At 44.8% G+C, this 22821-nt stretch overlaps 2 protein-coding genes across 4 annotated transcripts in view; both read left to right on the top strand.

The window, feature by feature from the left end:
* pcsk7 (proprotein convertase subtilisin/kexin type 7) overlaps positions 1-11160 on the top strand; it is a 33473-nt gene extending 22313 nt beyond the window's left edge. For both annotated transcript variants that reach the window (XM_039654034.2, XM_039654035.2), the window contains 5 exons: positions 6971-7127; positions 7216-7310; positions 9916-10009; positions 10126-10243; positions 10316-11160. In XM_039654034.2, the coding sequence (XP_039509968.2) occupies positions 6971-7127; positions 7216-7310; positions 9916-10009; positions 10126-10243; positions 10316-10525 (674 nt within the window). In that variant the 3' untranslated portion in view covers positions 10526-11160. The remainder of the gene's footprint in view (positions 1-6970; positions 7128-7215; positions 7311-9915; positions 10010-10125; positions 10244-10315) is intronic.
* Positions 11161-13117: 1957 nt separating this feature from the next.
* On the top strand, positions 13118-22588 carry nudt8 (nudix hydrolase 8). Of its 2 annotated transcripts, XM_089120819.1 has the most exons (6): positions 13186-13267; positions 14219-14426; positions 14498-15157; positions 15240-15372; positions 21771-21848; positions 21975-22588. In XM_089120819.1, the coding sequence occupies exons 2-6, from the start codon at positions 14416-14418 to the stop codon at positions 22203-22205; spliced, it is 1113 nt and encodes a 370-aa protein (XP_088976945.1). In that variant the 5' UTR covers positions 13186-13267; positions 14219-14415; the 3' UTR covers positions 22206-22588. The 2 variants fall into 2 exon arrangements, with proteins under 2 accessions (XP_088976946.1, XP_088976945.1); XM_089120820.1 differs by lacking the exon at positions 14219-14426 and having other exon boundaries at positions 13118-13267.
* The last annotated feature ends 233 nt before the right edge of the window (positions 22589-22821 follow it).

Below are 22821 nucleotides of genomic sequence, written 5' to 3'. Positions count from 1 at the left end.
GGGTAGAGCTCTTAAAAAACATTTCACCCTGAAATCAGAATGAAAAATAAAGATATTAGATTTTGCATAAATAAAATAATGGAATGAATACATTTTCTTTTTTCAGTATTCAAATGTGATGATTATTTGCTGTTTTCCGATCAGTAGTTGGCCATGAACAGGGCTGTTATTGTGCTGAGCAAGGCTCTGTTAAATGTCCCACACACAGCTGTGTACTACCCTTACTTGGAAGTGTTTGTGTGTTTAAGTATACAAGTGAAATGTTGCTTCCCCTTTCAATTGCGCTCACATCTTTCCCGTTGTCTTCGTCTCTGTCTGTCTTTAGTCAGCTGGCTGAGAACCGCTGCATTTCTTGCTTTATTAGGGCCCGAGCACTAACAGTGCGAGGACCCTATTGAAACTGTTAGGATTATTTAGGGCCCGAGCACTAACAGTGCGAGGACCCTATTGAAACTGTTAGGATTATTTTTTTTTTTTTCTTTTTTCTGCAAAGTAAGTGCCATTTTCGGGGCCGCAACATGCTCAAAAACTCACCAAATTTGGCACGCATGTCAGGACTGGTGAAAAATTTCGTATTTTGTGGGTTTCGCAGATGGGCGGGGCAAAATGGCACGCTAGCGCCACCTAGAAAATTGGAAAAAATTAGCCCCTCGTCCACGTTCAACCTACATGCACGAAATTTGGTAGGGACGTGTATCATATCAAGACGCACAAAAAAGCCTCAAGAACCCATACCCTAAACTCGACAGGAGGTCCGCCATTTTGAATTTGGCGGCCATTTTTGGACGATTTACAGACTCCGTACTTTAACGAACTCCTCCTAGGGATTTAGTCGGATCGACTTAAAATTTCTGCTGTGCCTTCTAAAGGCATTGACGATGTAAAGTTGTGCTATCTGCGCGTTTTCGTCGATGGGCGTGTCCGTGGCGTCGAAGATTCGCCATGAAACAGGAAGTTGTAGTAACTTGGCTCTAAATGCCCAGATCTGCACGAAATTTGACACATTTGACAAGAGTCCCGCCCTGAACAAATCTACATGCCGACATTCACCCACAGTCATAGCGCCACCTGCTGGCAACAGGAAGTGACCTTTAACGAAGCAGCCCCCGCCGCTTGTTTGACCGACATGTACGAAATTTCTGTGGTACATCTACCATGACCAGACGCACAAAAAAGCCTCAAGAACCCATACCCTAAACTCGACAGGAAGTCCGCCATTTTGAATTCGGCGACCGATTTGGGACGATTTACACACTCCGTACTTTAACGAACTCCTCCTAGGGATTTAGTCGGATCAACTTCAAATTTCTGTTGTACCTTCTAAAGGCATTGACGATGTAAAGTTGTGCTATCTGCGCGTTTTCGTCGATGGGCGTGTCCGTGGCGTCGATGATTCGCCATGAAACAGGAAGTTGTAGTAACTTGGCTGTAAATGCCCAGATCTACACGAAATTTTACACATTTGACAAGAGTCCCGCCCTGAACAAATCTACATGCCGACATTCACCCACATTCATAGCGCCACCTAGTGGCAAGAGGAAGTGACATTTAACGAAGCAGCCCCCGTCGCATGTTTGACCGACATGTACGAAATTTCTGTGGTACATCTACCATGTCCAGACGCACAGAAAAGTCTCTTGGAGCGATGCCCTAAACTCAACAGGAAGTCAGCCATTTCTAATTTTACCGCCATTTTTGGATGATTTACTCATTACGTACTTTAACTAACTCCTCCTAGGGCTTTAGTCGGATCGACATCTCATTTCTGATGTGCCTTCTAAAGGCATTGACGATGTAAAGTTGTGCTATCTGTGCGTTTTCGTCGATGGGCGTGTCCGTGGCGTCGAAGATTCGCCATGAAACAGGAAGTTGTAGTAACTTGGCTGTAAATGCCCAGATCTGCACGAAATTTTACACATTTGACAAGAGTCCCGCGTTGAACAAATCTACATGCCGACATTCACCCACAGTCATAGTGCCACCTGCTGGCAACAGGAAGTGACCTTTAACGAAGCAGCGTAGCAAATGCACAGCCGCACTGGCTGAGCTGCAGAATATGCAACGCAGCCGCCTCACACCCCGACGCGCTACAGGTGCGAGGGCCCGCCCATCGCTGCTTGCAGCTTTAATTATTATTATTATTTTTTTTTTTTTTTCTGCAAAGTAAGTGCCATTTTCGGGGCCGCAACATGCTCAAAAACTCACCAAATTTGGCACGCATGTCAGGACTGGTGAAAAATTTCGTATTTTGTGGGTTTCGCAGATGGGCGGGGCAAAATGGCACGCTAGCGCCACCTAGAAAATTGGAAAAAATTAGCCCCCCGTCCACGTTCAACCTACATGCACGAAATTTGGTGGGGACGTGTATCATATCAAGACGCACAAAAAAGCCTCAAGAACCCATACCCTAAACTCGACAGGAGGTCCGCCATTTTGAATTTGGCGGCCATTTTTGCACGATTTACAGACTCCGTACTTTAACGAACTCCTCCTAGGGATTTAGTCGGATCGACTTAAAATTTCTGCTGTGCCTTCTAAAGGCATTGACGATGTAAAGTTGTGCTATCTGCGGGTTTCCGTCGATGGGCGTGTCCGTGGCGTCGAAGATTCGCCATGAAACGGGAAGTTGTGGTAACTTGGCTGTAAATGCCCAGATCTGCACGAAATTTTACACATTTGACAAGAGTCCCGCCCTGAACAAATCTACATGCCGACATTCACCCACAGTCATAGCGCCACCTGCTGGCAACAGGAAGTGACCTTTAACGAAGCAGCCCCCGTCGCTTGTTTGACCGACATGTACGAAATTTCTGTGGTACATCTACCATGACCAGACGCACAAAAAAGCCTCAAGAACCCATACCCTAAACTCGACAGGAAGTCCGCCATTTTGAATTTGGCGACCGATTTGGGACGATTTACACACTCCGTACTTTAACGAACTCCTCCTAGGGATTTAGTCGGATCAACTTCAAATTTCTGCTGTACCTTCTAAAGGCATTGACAATGTAAAGTTGTGCTATCTGCGCGTTTTCGTCGATGGGCGTGTCCGTGGCGTCGATGATTCGCCATGAAACAGGAAGTTGTAGTAACTTGGCTGTAAATGCCCAGATCTACACGAGATTTTACACATTTGACAAGAGTCCCGCCCTGAACAAATCTACATGCCACAATTCACCCACATTAATAGCGCCACCTAGTGGCAAGAGGAAGTGACTTTTAATGAAGCAGCCCCCGTCGCATGTTTGACCGACATGTACGAAATTTCTGTGGTACATCTACCATGTCCAGACGCACAGAAAATTCTCTTGGAGCGATGCCCTAAACTCAACAGGAAGTCAGCCATTTCTAATTTTTCCGCCATTTTTGGATGATTTACTCATTACGTACTTTAACTAACTCCTCCTATGGCTTTAGTCGGATCGACTTCACATTTCTGCTGTGCCTTCTAAAGGCATTGACGATGTAAAGTTGTGCTATCTGCGGGTTTCCGTCGATGGGCGTGTCCATGGCGTCGATGATTCGCCATGAAACAGGAAGTTGTAGTAACTTGGCTGTAAAAGCCCAGATATGCATGAAATTTCACACCTTTGACAAGAGTCCCGCCCTGAACAAATCTACATGCCGACATTCACCCACAGTCATAGTGCCACCTGCTGGCAACAGAAAGTGACCTTTAACGAAGAAGCATAGCAAATGCACAGCCGCACTGGCCGAGCTGCAGAATATGCAACGCGGCGCCTCACACCCCGACTCGCTACAGGTGCGAGGGCCCGCCCATCGCTGCTTGCAGCTTTAATTTTTTTTTTTCTTTTTTCTGCAAAGTAAGTGCCATTTTCGGGGCCGCAACATGCTCAAAAACTCACCAAATTTGGCACGCATGTCAGGACTGGTGAAAAATTTAGTATTTTGTGGGTTTCGCAGATGGGCGGGGCAAAATGGCACGCTAGCGCCACCTAGAAAATTGGAAAAAATTAGCCCCTCGTCCACGTTCAACCTACATGCACAAAATTTGGTGGGGACGTGTATCATATCAAGACGCACAAAAAAGCCTCAAGAACCCATACCATAAACTCGACAGGAGGTCCGCCATTTTGAATTTGGCGGCCATTTTTGGACGATTTACAGACCCCGTACTTTAACGAACTCCTCCTAGGGATTTAGTCGGATCGACTTAAAATTTCTGCTGTGCCTTCTAAAGGCATTGACGATGTAAAGTTGTGCTATCTGCGCGTTTTCGTCGATGGGCGTGTCCGTGGCGTCGAAGATTCGCCATGAAACAGGAAGTTGTACTAACTTGGCTGTAAATGCCCAGATCTGCACGAAATTTTACACATTTGACAAGAGTCCCGCCCTGAACAAATCTACATGCCGACATTCACCCACAGTCATAGCGCCACCTGCTGGCAACAGGAAGTGACCTTTAACGAAGCAGCCCCCGCTGCTTGTTTGACCGACATGTACGAAATTTCTGTGGTACATCTACCATGACCAGACACACAAAAAAGCCTCAAGAACCCATACCCTAAACTCGACAGGAAGTCCGCCATTTTGAATTCGGCGACCGATTTGGGACGATTTACACACTCCGTACTTTAACGAACTCCTCCTAGGGCTTTAGTCGGATCGACTTAAAATTTCAGCTGTGCCTTCTAAAGGCATTGACGATGTAAAGTTGTGCTATCTGCGCGTTTTCGTCGATGGGCGTGTCCGTGGCGTCGATGATTCGCCATGAAACAGGAAGTTGTAGTAACTTGGCTGTAAATGCCCAGATCTGCACGAAATTTTACACATTTGACAAGAGTCCCGCCCTGAACAAATCTACATGCCGACATTCACCCACAGTCATAGCGCCACCTAGTGGCAAGAGGAAGTGACATTTAACGAAGCAGCCCCCGTCGCATGTTTGACCGACATGTACGAAATTTCTGTGGTACATCTACCATGTCCAGACGCACAGAAAAGTCTCTTGGAGCAATGCCCTAAACTCAACAGGAAGTCAGCCATTTCTAATTTTACCGCCATTTTGGATGATTTACTCATTACGTACTTTAACTAACTCCTCCTAGGGCTTTAGTCGGATCGCCTTCAAATTTCTGCTGTGCCTTCTAAAGGCATTGACGATGAAAAGTTGTGCTATCTGCGCGTTTTCGTCGATGGGCGTGTCCGTGGCGTCGATGATTCGCCATGAAACAGGAAGTTGTAGTAACTTGGCTGTAAATGCCCAGATCTGCACGAAATTTAACACATTTGACAAGAGTCCCGCCCTGATCAAATCTACATGCCGACATTCACCCACAGTCATAGCGCCACCTGCTGGCAACAGGAAGTGGCCTTTAACGAAGCAGTGAGGCAAATGCACAGCCGCACTGGCTGAGCTGCAGAAAATGAAACGCGGCCGCCTCACACCCCGACGTGCTACAGGTGCGAGGGCCCGCCCATCGCTGCTTGCAGCTTTAATTTTTTTTTTATTTTTTTTTTTATTTTTTTTTTTCTGCAAAGTAAGCGCCATTTTCGGGGCCGCAACATGCTCAAAAACTCACCAAATTTGGCACGCATGTCAGGACTGGTGAAAAATTTCGTATTTTGTGGGTTTCACAGATGGGCGGGGCAAAATGGCACGCTAGCGCCACCTAGAAAATTGGAAAAAATTAGCCCCTCGTCCACGTTCAACCTACGTGCATGAAATTTGGTGGGGACGTGTATCATATCAAGATGCACAAAAAAGCCTCAAGAACCCATACCCTAAACTCAACAGGAAGTCGGCCATTTTGAATTTGGCGCCCATTTTGGGACGATTTACACACTCCGTACTTTAACGAACTCCTCCTAGGGATTTAGTCGGATCGACTTACAATTTCTGCTGTGCCTTCTAAAGGCATTGACGATGTAAAGTTGTGCTATCTGCGCGTTTTCGTCGATGGGCGTGTCCGTGGCGTCGAAGATTAGCCATGAAACAGGAAGTTGTAGTAACTTGGCTGTAAATGCCCAGATCTGCACAAAATTTTACACATTTAACAAGAGTCCCGCCCTGAACAAATCTACATGCTGACATTCACCCACATTAATAGCGCCACCTAGTGACAGCAGGAAGTGACCTTTAACGAAGCAGCGTAGCAAATTCACAGCCGCACCGGCTGAGCTGCAGAATATGCAACGCGGCCGCCTCAGACCCCGACGCGCTACAGGTGCGAGGGCCCGCCCATCGCTGCTTGCAGCTTTAATTTGACACTTGTTCCCTCTCTGAAGAACTGAATCTTCTGACACAATTCAGCAGCATTTGTTCATGTCCACTTACACGTTATTTAGACGTGACTTTAGCGACTGCGCGTCACTAGACCGCACTAATGGAAGTGGAGGTGGCCTGCAGACCGTATCTATGCTTTTATCTTCCTGCTGTGGCACTAATTTGCTAGTTTTACATTCAAGCTTTAATTATTAGTCTTACTCTATTAAAATGGAGACTGGATGTTCTAGATTGAGATCCTCATATCTTGAAATTGCAACATATAGTGACTTCAAAATGAAGATGCCAAAAGAAAACGTTTATTGAGAACCAAAGTCATACTAAAGCAATCTTCACGTACGCCCATAATAATGAATGCCTCATTTACCTGTACATGTGAGCTGTTGTGTTTTTGTGTTTTAAACCCGAATGTTTCTAAGAAGGATCGGGGTATGGGTGTGTGTATCATCAGGTTATGTTGACCACAGACGTTACATATAAATTAAAAAAGCCCCATGGACTGGCCGTCCCGCCTCGGCACACTGTCACACACGGGCTGAGGACATTAGCCTGGTCACACACACACACATTACGTATGTCTTGCTGTGTGGACGCTGTTGTGAAGTCATGAGGTGTGTGATGTTGTGAATGCATCAAGCATTTCTGTCCTCCGTGTAAGTGCTTCATATCGTATAATGCAAAACAATAAACTGAACTTTTCTCTTGCTTTCCTCCCATTGGCAGTCACGGTGTCTGACTTGAGGCATTCGGGCATGCAGACGCTGGAGCACGTGTCCGTCACCGTCACGCTGGCCCATCCGCGGCGCGGGAACGTGGAGGTCACGCTCGTGTGTCCCAGCGGGATGACCTCGCTGATCGGGGCCAGGCGAGCGCTGGATGTGTGAGCGTCCAAACGCTTCTAGTCCTCTACTTTCCTCTACTTTAGCTGCTAGCGAGTGTGTGACGCGAACGCTCTTGCTGTTTTACAGAGATACGACTGGATTAACAGACTGGACGTTTTCCACTGTGCGCTGTTGGGGAGAAAGAGCAGAGGGACAATACAGCCTACAGATCACCGACTACAGTAAGACTTTTTGTCAAATGCAGAAATTAACAATTCATTTGGTTAGCTGCTAGCGATGTCATGGGAGCATCTTGAAAACACAAAGGCTGCTTGTCTGGTGGCACTTACAGTCGTTTACTAAACGCCAGCATTCAGATATAGGCTTCATGACCAGCGGGAACACCCCGTCGCAGCGCACACGCCGATCACAGCTGATCATGGCGATATACAGTCCCTCCAGAAAAACGTGATGATACGATCGCTGAATTCAATGCAAAATCAGCCAAAGTCCGCATATTTATGCGGGGGCCGCATTTTTTCAAATACGCCGCACTTTCGCCGCATAAATTGCCGATTTCCGTGACAAAATATATGCGGGGTTTGCATAATTTCATAATCCTCGCATTTTCGTTGCAAAAAAGTCACATGTATCTTAGCAGAAAGTTGAAAAATGTGCGTTTGCTTCACACAAGAGCAGCCATTTCCCCCTGTTTCCATGGGAACGTTATGAAGTGACGCAATTACGCGACGCCAGACAGACTCACGGAGGCGATTGACATCTCACAAATCAAACTCGTATAACTGTTAGGCTTGCCGCGATAGACGGTGTTGACGGTGTTACCGGTTTTAAGCCCCATCACCGGTGACATCACTTTCCCACCGTGACACCGCGATGTCTTGACTTTTTTTTTAAAGTATTCGTTTTTGCTAAAATATTTATTTGAATTAATTAAAAATAATAATTTTCAATTATTTAGTTCTGAAGAGAGCATTATAATTAAAAATGAACTGCGCAACGCGTGCCGTCACGTCACAGATCAGCAAGCATCAGGATTCCATTTAGCACGTGTGGAGACGAGAACGAGTCAAATTACAGAAAAGCAAGATAATGGCGGAAGATTTGGTGTCAAAACGCAATGCAAAAGCGCCTGTTTGGCAATATTTTGGCCAATATATATTAATGTTAATAAATGCCAATTTATAGTGTTTTACTTTTTTTTAGAGTGCTGTCATTTATGTAGGCTAAGGTCCTTTTTAAAGTTTTTATTTTATATTCGTCTCTTTTGATTTGGTTTTATCTTATTTAAACTTTGTTTAATTTATTTAGGCCTATTTTGTTTTCTTATTCGTTAATAAACGTTTTATTTTTTTTGGACCCACAGTTTGCCGATTTTCACTTTTTTCAGCCTATGCATGGGGTTATTTTTATTCCTTCGTTATGCTAACAAAAGTTCTGTCTATATTTTATTCGTTTATTATTCTAATAAAAGTGCTGTCTAAATAAAAGTTTATTGTCAGCGAGTTGTTTTTTTTTTTTTTTTTTGTCCATTCCAGCAATTGACGCTGAATTGCAATTGACGCTTATTTCGAAAGTGAAAGTATGTCATTTATGTAGGCTAAGGTCCGTTTTGAAGTTTTTATTTTATATTCGTCTCTTTTTAATTGGTTTTATCTCATTTAAACTTTGTGTAATTTATTTAGGCCTATTTTATTTTCTTATTCGTTAATAAACGTTTTATGGTTCTTATTTGTTTGGGCCCACATTTTGCCGATTTTCACTTTTTTCAGCCTATGCATGGGGTTATTTTTATTCGTTCGTTATGCTAATAAAAGTCTATAAATAAAAGTTTTATTATCAGCGAGTTGTTTTTTTTTTTGTCCATTCAAGCAATTGACGCTTATTTCGAAAGTGAAAGTATAACGCGCACGCATTTAAAAGCTATTTAACCCCCCCGCCCTGCCCTCCACGGTGACACCGGGATTACCGGTGTTGTCACACGTCGATTAACCGGTGGGAAATTTTCCTCACCGCGGCAACCCTAATAACTGTCTGTCACACGTTCTACCGCCACGTCGTTACTTAATAAACAACATAAGATAAAAGAAGTAGCATCAAACAGAAATGACCCGCACACATGGGGTGTTCGAGGCGCACATATAACACTGCAGAGAGCTCTTAAAGGGGCCACGCCTTATTTACACTCGTTACAGTCTGAAATAAAACAAGATGAGAAATTAAATATTCCCAGCACTTTCTATGATTTAGTATGCTTGCTTATCAAAGGAAGTAATAAGAAATGACTCTTACATTAGCCGAGTGAGAACAGGGTGTTGGGGGAATCACTTTTTTTCTCTTTTTTTATCAAACCGCAATTTTTGCAAGTTCCCTCAATTTTTGCAAATTCCTGCAATTTCATCGCATAAAATTGCATAAATATCCCGCATATTCTTTCCATCGCATTTTTAAAGAAAACGGGCCGCGTAATCAAGGATTTTTGCCCGCAACAATCACAAAAAAAACTCCGCGTTTTTCTGGAAGGACTGAATACTATTATGGTAAATGTTATATATAAATCACAAATTTTTGGAAATTACCACCACAAAATCAGTCATTTTGATCGCAAAAATCACAAAAAAAAAATCGTGAAATCCTGGAGGGACTGTCTATAGATATGTTTGCACTCCGGTCACGTCACGGTAATTCATACAGCACTTACACAATAGATGACTTTAAAGCAGCAGCAGCTTTACATGCGGTGTGATTGGGTTCCTTGAGCAGGTGTGAAGACTTGACCTCTGACCTCTGCTCGGTCCACATGATGCGTCTCCCGCCTCTGTCTTGCAGGAGAGTCGACTGTGGCATCGGGCGTTCTGAAACACTGGAAACTCACTCTGTACGGCTCATCCCTGTCCCATCAGCAGGTGAAAGAGAGGCGCAGGTGAGGTACTCTACATGTTAAATGTTGAGGAAACACAAATTCCATGTGGTTTATTTCTAGACTAGACATGATGATGCAGTTCTAGCATGATCACGAGTGTTTGTTTGGATGTCCAGAGTTGTGGAAGAGGCCATGGGGGGCCAGTATCTCCACAGCGGTTTTGCGCTGCCCTGTCCTCCCGGTATAGATGTCCCTCCTGAGCCCGTGAGCCCGTTCACCTCCAGCAGCCTGAAGGTGTGTACTTAACCCCCAACTCCTGTGCGCTCCAGATCCTGTGTTTAACCCCTGTTGTTGTGTGACGTGCAGTCTCTGCTGCTGCTGGGCTGCTTCGCCCTGTTCTGGGCGCTGTACTACACCCTGGAGGTCACCCTCACCCACTGGGACCGGGGGTCGAGAGGCCGAGCACTGCAGGCGGGGTCCACAGCAGGCCTGGAGGACAGTCAGGTGGTGGAGATCCAGCCCGAGATGGACAGCGAGTCCAAAGTGCCCCTCATCGCTGCGGATGAGAACACGTAGCACCGGGGAACTGGACCGGTTCTCCAGTCTGGAATTTCAGGTCGCACTTTGCTTTAGTTTGAGCATGTGAGCAAACGCTCTTTATTGAGTTGCCTTATTTTGTTTTCTTGTGTAAGAGTGCCTGATAAAGTGAGTGAGCCGTATTTGAAACATTTATTGCATATAAGATTGAAAGTGTGTGTGTGTGTGTGTGGTGACGGCTGTGTGAAAGATATGTTATGGAGTTTAATATAATGAACTTTTTTACGTACTTTTTTTTTCTTGGTCATGATTTATTGAATGTGTCACGGTTGGATAATTTCAGAGTATAAATACCTACAACACTTGAATTTTGAGAAAAGGAAAGAGATGGGTAACACTTATTTCGAGGGTCCCTTTTGCACTGCTGTTGACTGAGCAGGTTTAACTGTGGTGTTTAGTCGGCTGTGTGTGTGTGTGTGACGCTCCTGCTGACTGTAGGTCATATCTGTGTTAAAGGGGCCGTCGAGGTAAAGTGAAACGCAGAGATGGTTTAAAGCTGACGTCTGCTTAACGGCAGTTGTTTTACTGATTTTAGCCTGTTTTTTTTACACTGAAGTGTGGTATTTTTGTGAACAAGAATTCAGATGTGGTTTCAATAAAAACAAAAAGGGAAAGTGTCTCAGCGTCTCTTTTACCAGGGGTTACAGTAATGTGCGCTCTCAGACATGCTCCAAAAATACTTCTGTGATGTGATGAGTGAAGCCTACTTGATTTTGGTCTGTGAGTCATTTTATTGGTTGAAGTCTTTCTAATAAAAAGGGTTCTGTGACGGTGGGTAAAAGAAAAGACAAGTAGGGCAAGCTTTCACAAAACAAGGGTTAAGCAAACCAACGACACTTGGGTGTTTTGCTCTACAACGTAAAATACTCCATGAAATCTTCTGGTGGTTTTAAAGGCCAGGGTTAAGCCTAGTCCAGACTAACGTGCATGTTTGAGCTCTCTTCACAGACAGTGCCATTGCTTTGTCTCAAGATCACAATTTACTCCTTTGTATGAGAGCAAACCTAAAAGCATCAGATCCTTTGGTATTCGTATTAAACCACATTTGGAGAACTTGAATATAAATTTAAACATTTTAAACCAAATACAAGTCAATTCTATATCTCCCTGGAAATTAAAGAAGCCGAATATCAATTTGGATTTGGCTAATCAGAGGAAAGGAGTGACTCATCCAAATGTATATAGAAAGCAATATTTGGACATAAGAAACCAATTCCCTTTTCTCGTACCTATATTCACAGATGGTTCGAAGGTGGAAAATAGTGTAACGGCAGCAATGGTGACTGGACATCAATGCTATGGAATCCGTTTTCCAAAACAATATATATATATATATTATTAACTGTTGGCAAACTAAGATTGTTTGTAGAATTTGTCAAATTCGTATTTTTACCTGGGTGATCTTTCCCATACTGTTTCCTTGTGTAAGCAGCTGGAACATTTATTAAACATGTAGAATACTTTCCAGAGCATTACATATAGTATTATAAATTCAGACGTTTGTGATATATAAAAAAAATAAAACATAAGATTATCTTTTTTAAATTAGATTGAACACGGAGCAGTTTTTTTTTCCTGTGAGTGAGACTGGAAAACCCGTAGTGGATTAGAGTGGAGTGATAACAGAACACTGTTCCCACCCTGCAATTCATCCTACTACAGTATTTTTTAACAAATAAAGTATTGTTTATAAATATACGAATGATATATGATTAAATATGATTTATATTAAATATCAAATATGATTTCATTCCCAGCGCTTGCACGCTGCCTTTTTCATGGTGGCGTTTTACAGTCAAATCTAAAATATTGTCAAAAACGTCTGTCTTTTGCATATTCACATATAGACACATATATAGTGTGTGAGATCCACATGAAGACTGAAGCGTTGCCTATCTGTTAGATTTATTGTTGGATTTGTTATGGGCTTTATAAGTTAACTTAAATTAAAAGTTGTTAGGCCTATATTTCTGGAGCATAATAATACATGTTAAAAATGATAGCTTTCAATTAGCCTAAAGTACTTTAATGAATGGCGATAATTAATGTCTAGAACTGAAAAAATAAATAATCATTGAAACAAGCCTTCATTTATAAAAATATGCCATTAAACAATTATTTAAAATAATAACTGTCTTTATTGTTTCTACAATAATTTGGAGATTACCTGTAAAATTATTACATTATAAAATATATTAAAAACAAGCCATCTTGTGCAATTACAGCGAAATTATCTCAATATAAACACAAATACACTGAGAGAGCAAAGATTTATTTGAAATCTGCATTGAGCAATGTTTAAATATGAATAAAAGCCTTAATTAAATGTCCTTACATAAAGTGATCTCTTCAGAAGAAACGCCTTCAAATGGCGACTGAAAAAAGATCGGGAAACACATTCAACGATGCTGAGAGAACTAACCAATTAAAAATAAAACATGAAATATGAATACTTTTTTAAAGAAGAATCTAAATACATATATTTGAGTAAAAATATTTTAAAGCACAGTAAAATAAAGAACGGATTTGACTTTTTTCATTGTCATGTCTGTTTGTGTAAGGATCAGTGGTGTGTGCGTGTGTGTGTGTCCAGTAGGTGGCGAAATGCGCCTGTTCAACAGCACTTCAAACACACACCGAAGAAGAAGAAGAAGTTGTCTCTATCACAACATCCGGTCACCGTCATAGCGCTGATTGTGGGTTATTTTCAGTTATTTTGAGGTGAGTTTTTGAATGTGTTTTATCATCATTTCTTCCCATTAAAACAGATGTTTGGTCATTCAGCTGTGGATAATAATGATTCCGTTTACACGTATATAGAAGCGAATATAAATGACTGATCAGTTCGATTATTGTCAAGTTTCTGTGGACGCTTGGTGTTTTATTCTCAACTAACACCTTTATCAAAGTTAGTTTTGAAACAGAATCAAAGTTATTAATCTGTGCCAATAAATCAATCATTTTGAAGAATTGGATCCCATGCTAGCTGCCAAAAGGTGTCATTTAAGATTTTTATTCTAATATAATAATGCAGAATGATGAATAACTGTTAAATAAATCGAGGCACAGTATTTCAAATGAACAGTTTCTCCTCATTTGATCAGCAAAAGTCTCAACTCTATTGAGTTCAGGCTGTGAAGAGCTTGATGAAGATGAGGAGTTAGGTCAGTGTGGCACAACTCACTTTGGCAGAAAACCATACCAGTGATTAATAGAAATTCAGTTTATAAAAGAGGTATGCTGTTATAAAGACTCTGGATTATTAAAAGTACAGTTTATAACGGGGTATACTGTTATAAAGACCCTGGATTATTAAAAGTACAGTTTATAACGGGTATGCTGTCCTTTATTTTGCTCTGCAGGGTATATGAACCCTTTAAAAGGTAATTGAAAATGTCCTCCCACTTATTTTCCATGCTTAAACTACGGTTAGCAGAAAAACTTAATCATTTAAAAGCAAAACATTAGTCGATGTCAGATGACGCCAAACGCGAGAACCTCGAGTTAAGGATATTACAAGTGGGGATGTGTGATGTAGGAGTAACGTAAGCTTAGACGCGTCTCACGATTAAAACAACAAACTGAAGCCCCTCTTCTATTATATATAGATCTATATATCTGTTCAAAATGTCCAATTCACGACCAGTGTTTTGTTTTGTTCTTTCCTCCGAGTTTCCGCTTGGTCATTACGCTGTGCGTTACTCCTCCACCATAAATCCATGCATACGACTCCCTGGAGCCATATGGATTACTTTTATAGTGGATGGATGCACTTTTATGGACTTCAAAACAGCAATTCTCTGCCATTATAACGCTTGGAAGAGCCAGGACATTTTGTAATATAACTCTGATTGTCATTTACACGTAGGATGGCTTTATGGTGAGTAAATCCTGGGATGATTAGAGCTGTGGGATGAACTGTCCGTTTAATGTTGGACTGTGTTATCACAGGATGTTCAGGACCCCACACGTGAAGACTTGTGTAACCCAGCTGAGGTTTCAGAGACTGCAGTTGATGCTCAGAGTCCCACATGAACACGTCTGCAGCCGCTCTTCACGTGTCCTGCGGGAAACACACACCGGATCCTCTGTCGCTCTGGACTCTTCCGAACACGCGTGTCCACGGGCCACCAGACGGACATGCATCAGCACTCATTTTCTGTCACCCCACGTGGACTTTAGCAGGATTAACTGGGTTCACACACCACAGACTCTTGTCCTGTGTCTGAATGGATCTCCGTCCCAGTGCAGACTGGAGAAAGGCCATCGTTCTCCTGAAGGACCAGCATGCAGCACACACAGCACCGGCAGCTTTGGCTCAGGCCTGTGGACGAGGCGCTGTAGACCCGCGGGCCGCTCTGCGGTGCGGACGGGTCAGACCCGCGGGCTGCACAGAGACGGCCAGCAGCGCAGCGTCACGGCCCGGTGTCTGTCCGCGGGGAACGAGGCTCGCTGCCGCCGCTCCATGCAGGCCGGCGCTGCCCTGTACGAGCGGGAGGGCAAGAGCTGGGCGGCGGTGCTGGTGTGTCTGTGTTCTGTGAGCGGCGATCCCGCACTGCTGTTCACCCTCAGGTCGGCCCAGCTGAAGGGCCGGCACAAAGGCGATGTCAGGTAGAAGGTCACCCGAAACTGGTTTCTACTGCTGAAAGCTGCATAGAGTCGCTGGCGTGTCGGCTCATCCCTCTTGTGTCAGTTTTGCAGGCGGAAAGAAGGACCCGTCGGACAGATCTGTGGTAGAGACGGCTCTCAGAGAAGCTGGAGAGGAGCTGGGAATCCACGTCTCAGAAGATAAAGTGTGGGGTGTGATGAAACCGCTGCGGGATATGGTGAGTGTACAAATGGCCTGTTCAGTATAGACCATTTCACAAGATGTAAACAACACTGGTCCAGAAGCACTTCCTGTTTCAGTTTTTTAACACTACATAAAAGCTGGGATAAAATACAACCAACAGAACATGTAAAACTGAATCAAAAAGTTAAACAAACATCTTTAAGATGTTTTCTTTACATGTGAAATAAAGAAAACAGTTACAAACTGAAACAGGAAGTGCTTCTGGACCAGTGTTGTTTACATCTTGTGAAATGGTCTTAAAGGGACCCTATTATGCTAATGTAAGATTCCTAATGTTGGTGTCTCCGACAAGAGATTTACATGCGTCCAAGATCAAAAACACTGTAATTTTCTCACCACTGTAGCATCAGCTCTTTCCTCACACTGATGCTTTGTTCAAGGATTCAGTCTCTAAAGCATTACGAGTTCCTTTTACAGGAACCAGGGGGTCAACCCCTGAAAAACAACCCCACACCATAACCCCCCCTCCACCAAACAACCCCGCACCATGGGCTATGTGCACAAGCGTAGTTTCGAACTTCCGCTTTTGTCAGAAGTCGGCGTATCAGTTTCCGGTCTACGACTGGTCATCCGCATCCACTAATAAACAAAGAAGATGAGAAAAAAAGAGTTCTTAAACACATCTAAGTTTCTCAGAACTGCAGTGGATCTAACGTCCGTTTGCAGTGTGTGTTGCGGTGCAGGAGTGTGCTGTAAGTGCGTTCACATATTATGATGCGTTTGCACAGTGAATAACTGATCCGCCGCGGCTGTATAACAAACACATACTTCATATTTTTATTATTTTTTGCGCGTCGATCAAAATGTCTATTTTGTGCAGCCACTGCGCTCGAAGGTTGGTGTTTATCAGGAAGCAGTAGAAGCTCAAATGGCTGTTAGCGACTGAAGCAGAGCAAGTGCCGCACAGCATCTCCTAACGCACCATGTAAACAGGTTAGGGCTTTCACTTTTCACTGATAACAGCAGCACAGTGATCGTTTCCACACCGAATCTATTTCTGCTGTGCTGCAAACGCTGGTGGTCAAAATGATAAAGATTGACCTGAAAATGTAGTAATTTCACCATGAATGCGTTTAATTAAATAAAATGTAGTAATCTCACCATAAATGCACATTTAATCAAGGAAAACTACAATTTACTTCAACCAGGCGACAGAATGAACTCGTCTCGATCGTGGAGGTGTAAAAATAAGTTTTGTGACATGCAAGATCTATTGTTTTAAAATTAAGATGCAAAAGAAAAGGCAAGTCGGCTGCTTTTGTCAATTTCAAGTTTTAATTTAAATTATTTGCGATTTTAATATAGTAACTATTTGACCACTTGCAATTAGTAATTGATAAGAATAATTGACCCTTCGCTAAGCAACGCCCGAAAACCCCCACTGGCCAATAATGTCTTAGCAACCGTAACTATGCGCGAGACCCATTCTGGTAAATGTTGACATGCTTAACAAAAACACCCATTGCTTGGAAATATTGACGGTTCTTTGGTCATAATGATATAACGTAAAATAAGATTATTAAAGCTCACTGACATACTTTAAAATATATTTCAGCATTTTGTTAATCGACGTCCTACTAACGTTACCCCTTAACTTAACCCAATCCGATCGCGGCTCTCCCGGTATTAGTGTTATTCCACAAGATTTATTGATTAGCTGTTTGATTTATAATTATTAAGATTATTTTCACATACCCTGCTGTGTATGAACATAGCTGTTCCTTAATTTGTGTTTCCCATTTGAACGGTCAGCGTATGAGGCGCTGCTGCTCGCGCTGGGACTATAACGTTAGGCTTTAACTTCAATTTTTAAGAATATATCCCTCGCATGCATACTGTAGTCCCTTTTGTCTTGTTCTCTCAGATATTTCACTTGTTCGCCGAAAATTACTAATCAGAGCAGAGTAGACCAATCGCAGCAGACTGGGCCATCTGACCAATCAGAGCAGACCAATCACAACAGACTGGGCCATCTGATCAATCAGAGCAGAGTAGACCAATCACAACAGACTGGGCCATCTGACCAATCAGAGCAGAGCAGACCAATCGCAGCAGACTGGGCCATCTGACCAATCAGAGCAGAGTAGACCAATCGCAGCAGACTGGGCCATCTGACCAATCAGAGCAGAGTAGACCAATCGCAGCAGACTGGGCCATCTGACCAATCAGAGCAGAGTAGACCAATCGCAGCAGACTGAGCCATCTGACCAATCAGAGCAGAGTAGACCAATCGCAGCAGACTGGGCCATCTGACCAATCAGAGCAGAGTAGACCAATCGCAGCAGACTGAGCCATCTGACCAATCAGAGCAGAGTAGACCAATCGCAGCAGACTGGGCCATCTGACCAATCAGAGCAGAGTAGACCAATCACAACAGACTGGGCCATCTGACCAATCAGAGCAGAGTAGACCAATCGCAGCAGACTGGGCCATCTGACCAATCAGAGCAGAGTAGACCAATCGCAGCAGACTGAGCCATCTGACCAATCAGAGCAGAGTAGACCAATCGCAGCAGACTGGGCCATCTGACCAATCAGAGCAGAGTAGACCAATCGCAGCAGACTGAGCCATCTGACCAATCAGAGCAGAGTAGACCAATCGCAGCAGACTGGGCCATCTGACCAATCAGAGCAGAGTAGACCAATCACAACAGACTGGGCCATCTGACCAATCAGAGCAGAGTAGACCAATCGCAGCAGACTGGGCCATCTGACCAATCAGAGCAGAGTAGACCAATCGCAGCAGACTGAGCCATCTGACCAATCAGAGCAGAGTAGACCAATCGCAGCAGACTGGGCCATCTGACCAATCAGAGCAGAGTAGACCAATCACAACAGACTGGGCCATCTGACCAATCAGAGCAGAGTAGACCAATCGCAGCAGACTGGGCCATCTGACCAATCAGAGCAGAGTAGACCAATCGCAGCAGACTGAGCCATCTGACCAATCAGAGCAGAGTAGACCAATCGCAGCAGACTGGGCCATCTGACCAATCAGAGCAGAGTAGACCAATCGCAGCAGACTGAGCCATCTGACCAATCAGAGCAGAGTAGACCAATCGCAGCAGACTGGGCCATCTGACCAATCAGAGCAGAGTAGACCAATCGCAGCAGACTGGGCCATCTGACCAATCAGAGCAGAGTAGACCAATCGCAGCAGACTGGGCCATCTGACCAATCAGAGCAGAGTAGACCAATCACAACAGACTGGGCCATCTGACCAATCAGAGCAGAGTAGACCAATCGCAGCAGACTGGGCCATCTGACCAATCAGAGCAGAGTAGACCAATCGCAGCAGACTGGGCCATCTGACCAATCAGAGCAGAGTAGACCAATCGCAGCAGACTGGGCCATCTGACCAATCAGAGCAGAGTAGACCAATCGCAGCAGACTGGACCATCTGACCAATCAGAGCAGAGTAGACCAATCACAACAGACTGAGCCATCTGACCAATCAGAGCAGAGTAGACCAATCGCAGCAGACTGGGCCATCTGACCAATCAGAGCAGAGTAGACCAATCGCAGCAGACTGGGCCATCTGACCAATCAGAGCAGAGCAGACCAATCGCAGCAGACTGGGCCATCTGACCAATCAGAGCAGAGTAGACCAATCGCAGCAGACTGGGCCATCTGACCAATCAGAGCAGAGTAGACCAATCGCAGCAGACTGGGCCATCTGACCAATCAGAGCAGAGTAGACCAATCGCAGCAGACTGGGCCATCTGACCAATCAGAGCAGTGTAGACCAATCGCAGCAGACTGAGCCATCTGACCAATCAGAGCAGAGTAGACCAATCGCAGCAGACTGGGCCATCTGACCAATCAGAGCAGAGTAGACCAATCGCAGCAGACTGAGCCATCTGACCAATCAGAGCAGAGTAGACCAATCGCAGCAGACTGAGCCATCTGACCAATCAGAGCAGAGTAGACCAATCGCAGCAGACTGGGCCATCTGACCAATCAGAGCAGAGTAGACCAATCGCAGCAGACTGGGCCATCTGACCAATCAGAGCAGAGTAGACCAATCGCAGCAGACTGAGCCATCTGACCAATCAGAGCAGAGTAGACCAATCGCAGCAGACTGGGCCATCTGACCAATCAGAGCAGAGCAGACCAATCGCAGCAGACTGAGCCATCTGACCAATCAGAGCAGAGTAGACCAATCGCAGCAGACTGGGCCATCTGACCAATCAGAGCAGAGTAGACCAATCACAACAGACTGAGCCATCTGACCAATCAGAGCAGAGTAGACCAATCGCAGCAGACTGGGCCATCTGACCAATCAGAGCAGAGTAGACCAATCGCAGCAGACTGGGCCATCTGACCAATCAGAGAAGAGTAGACCAATCGCAGCAGACTGGACCATCTGACCAATCAGAGCAGAGTAGACCAATCACAACAGACTGAGCCATCTGACCAATCAGAGCAGAGTAGACCAATCGCAGCAGACTGGGCCATCTGACCAATCAGAGCAGAGTAGACCAATCGCAGCAGACTGGGCCATCTGACCAATCAGAGCAGAGCAGACCAATCGCAGCAGACTGGGCCATCTGACCAATCAGAGCAGAGTAGACCAATCGCAGCAGACTGGGCCATCTGACCAATCAGAGCAGAGTAGACCAATCGCAGCAGACTGGGCCATCTGACCAATCAGAGCAGAGTAGACCAATCGCAGCAGACTGGGCCATCTGACCAATCAGAGCAGAGTAGACCAATCGCAGCAGACTGGGCCATCTGACCAATCAGAGCAGAGTAGACCAATCGCAGCAGACTGGGCCATCTGACCAATCAGAGCAGAGCAGACCAATCGCAGCAGACTGGGCCATCTGACCAATCAGAGCAGAGTAGACCAATCGCAGCAGACTGGGCCATCTGACCAATCAGAGCAGAGTAGACCAATCGCAGCAGACTGGGCCATCTGACCAATCAGAGCAGAGCAGACCAATCGCAGCAGACTGGGCCATCTGACCAATCAGAGCAGAGTAGACCAATCGCAGCAGACTGGGCCATCTGACCAATCAGAGCAGAGTAGACCAATCGCAGCAGACTGGGCCATCTGACCAATCAGAGCAGAGTAGACCAATCGCAGCAGACTGGGCCATCTGACCAATCAGAGCAGTGTAGACCAATCGCAGCAGACTGAGCCATCTGACCAATCAGAGCAGAGTAGACCAATCGCAGCAGACTGGGCCATCTGACCAATCAGAGCAGAGTAGACCAATCGCAGCAGACTGAGCCATCTGACCAATCAGAGCAGAGTAGACCAATCGCAGCAGACTGAGCCATCTGACCAATCAGAGCAGAGTAGACCAATCGCAGCAGACTGGGCCATCTGACCAATCAGAGCAGAGTAGACCAATCGCAGCAGACTGAGCCATCTGACCAATCAGAGCAGAGTAGACCAATCGCAGCAGACTGGGCCATCTGACCAATCAGAGCAGAGTAGACCAATCACAACAGACTGAGCCATCTGACCAATCAGAGCAGAGTAGACCAATCGCAGCAGACTGGGCCATCTGACCAATCAGAGCAGAGTAGACCAATCGCAGCAGACTGGGCCATCTGACCAATCAGAGAAGAGTAGACCAATCGCAGCAGACTGGACCATCTGACCAATCAGAGCAGAGTAGACCAATCACAACAGACTGAGCCATCTGACCAATCAGAGCAGAGTAGACCAATCGCAGCAGACTGGGCCATCTGACCAATCAGAGCAGAGTAGACCAATCGCAGCAGACTGGGCCATCTGACCAATCAGAGCAGAGCAGACCAATCGCAGCAGACTGGGCCATCTGACCAATCAGAGCAGAGTAGACCAATCGCAGCAGACTGGGCCATCTGACCAATCAGAGCAGAGTAGACCAATCGCAGCAGACTGGGCCATCTGACCAATCAGAGCAGAGTAGACCAATCGCAGCAGACTGGGCCATCTGACCAATCAGAGCAGAGTAGACCAATCGCAGCAGACTGGGCCATCTGACCAATCAGAGCAGAGTAGACCAATCGCAGCAGACTGGGCCATCTGACCAATCAGAGCAGAGCAGACCAATCGCAGCAGACTGGGCCATCTGACCAATCAGAGCAGAGTAGACCAATCGCAGCAGACTGGGCCATCTGACCAATCAGAGCAGAGTAGACTCCTGGTAAGGAGGGGTTTATAGCGACTGATTCATCCATCGATTTGTTTGAACAGTGTGGTGTGCACTTCAAAAGACTATGAAGAAACAAAATAAAAATGAAGAAACTTTGATGAAGGACAGTAGGGGCACTTTAAGGGTATGAATGCACAGTTAAGTGTCAGAAAGCTTTTAACTATTTCTGAAGTAAAGATCAGTGCAATTCTTCATCTAATTTTGTGTTTCCTAATTTGCAGTCTGGAATGATGATTGCGCCTGTAATCGCCAATCTTGGATCTTTGGAGAGACTCTCTTTTCGACCCAATCCAAGTGAGGTACAGGCAGACCACTGCACATTTCCCCAACTTACATCATCACAATCCATTCAGTTCATCCGCATCATGGCCGACTGTTCGTCCTGAGATAAGGGTTGAGTAACACTGCACTTCTTTGATTGACAGGTGGAAGAGATTTTTACCCTGACACTTGAGCATTTATGTCAAGCCCAAAACAGAGGATACACACACTTCCGTACCGGTGACCGTTATGGGTACACACTCCCTGTGTTTCACAGTCCGAAGTATCGAATCTGGGGTCTGACGGCAGTGGCCTTAGATCAAGCTCTCAAGCTCATTGTGCCGCCAGAGCATGTGTTGGACCACGGCGCCGTCACCACAGAGGCTGCCTGCTAAACATGATCTGCTTTGAGGAAGAATCTCACAGAAAACTCTCAAGAAAAGTTTTTATTTCCTGTATGCATAAGGTCTTTGAGGTGCAATATGTCCTGGGCATTTCTCTGAGATTCCCCCTTTGCCGTGGTTAGGCTTTAGGGTTAATGCCTACTGCTACTATATATGAGTGTCATTGGTTAGCTGCGGTGCTGTTATGAGAAGTGTCAAGTTTGATAGACATCATGCCTCCAGTGAAATGCAGAGCAACACACATTGAATGTATTTTTGGGATTTAGCATTATGAGTTTTGTTTTCATCATCTTAACCTAGATGGTTATTTTAAATGTGTGTCCATTTATTCAACCAATGAATAATAAAAGTGTGAACATGCTTTAGAGATTCAAGGTATCTGTACTGAATGTTTATTTTTGACAGCAGGGATTCTCAGTCCTGCACATGGACAACCTTTTTCCTGAAGTTTAGTTCTACCTTTAATAAGATGTACGCTCCACTGGATGTCTGTGCTCATGTTGTTCAACACCGTTGCATGGTGCCGATGACCACATTCTCAAAAACATCAAGAAAATCTCCTTGCAATAGATGTCTCTGTGGTAATTGGGGCCATTTCAATCAATGA

Source organism: Pimephales promelas, chromosome 16 (genome assembly GCF_988280905.1).
Source record: "Pimephales promelas chromosome 16, fPimPro1.hap1.1, whole genome shotgun sequence".
Lineage (NCBI taxonomy): Eukaryota > Metazoa > Chordata > Actinopteri > Cypriniformes > Leuciscidae > Pimephales > Pimephales promelas.
The sequence above is the reverse complement of the archived record's forward strand: the minus strand, read 5'-3'. Positions and strand labels throughout refer to the sequence as shown.

Coding starts and splice junctions, on each gene's coding strand:
- nudt8 (XM_089120819.1), top strand. Junction 15,373..21,770: donor TGAAACCGCTGCGGGATATG/GTGAGTGTACAA, acceptor CCTAATTTGCAG/TCTGGAATGATGATTGCGCC. Junction 21,849..21,974: donor TTCGACCCAATCCAAGTGAG/GTACAGGCAGAC, acceptor TTTGATTGACAG/GTGGAAGAGATTTTTACCCT.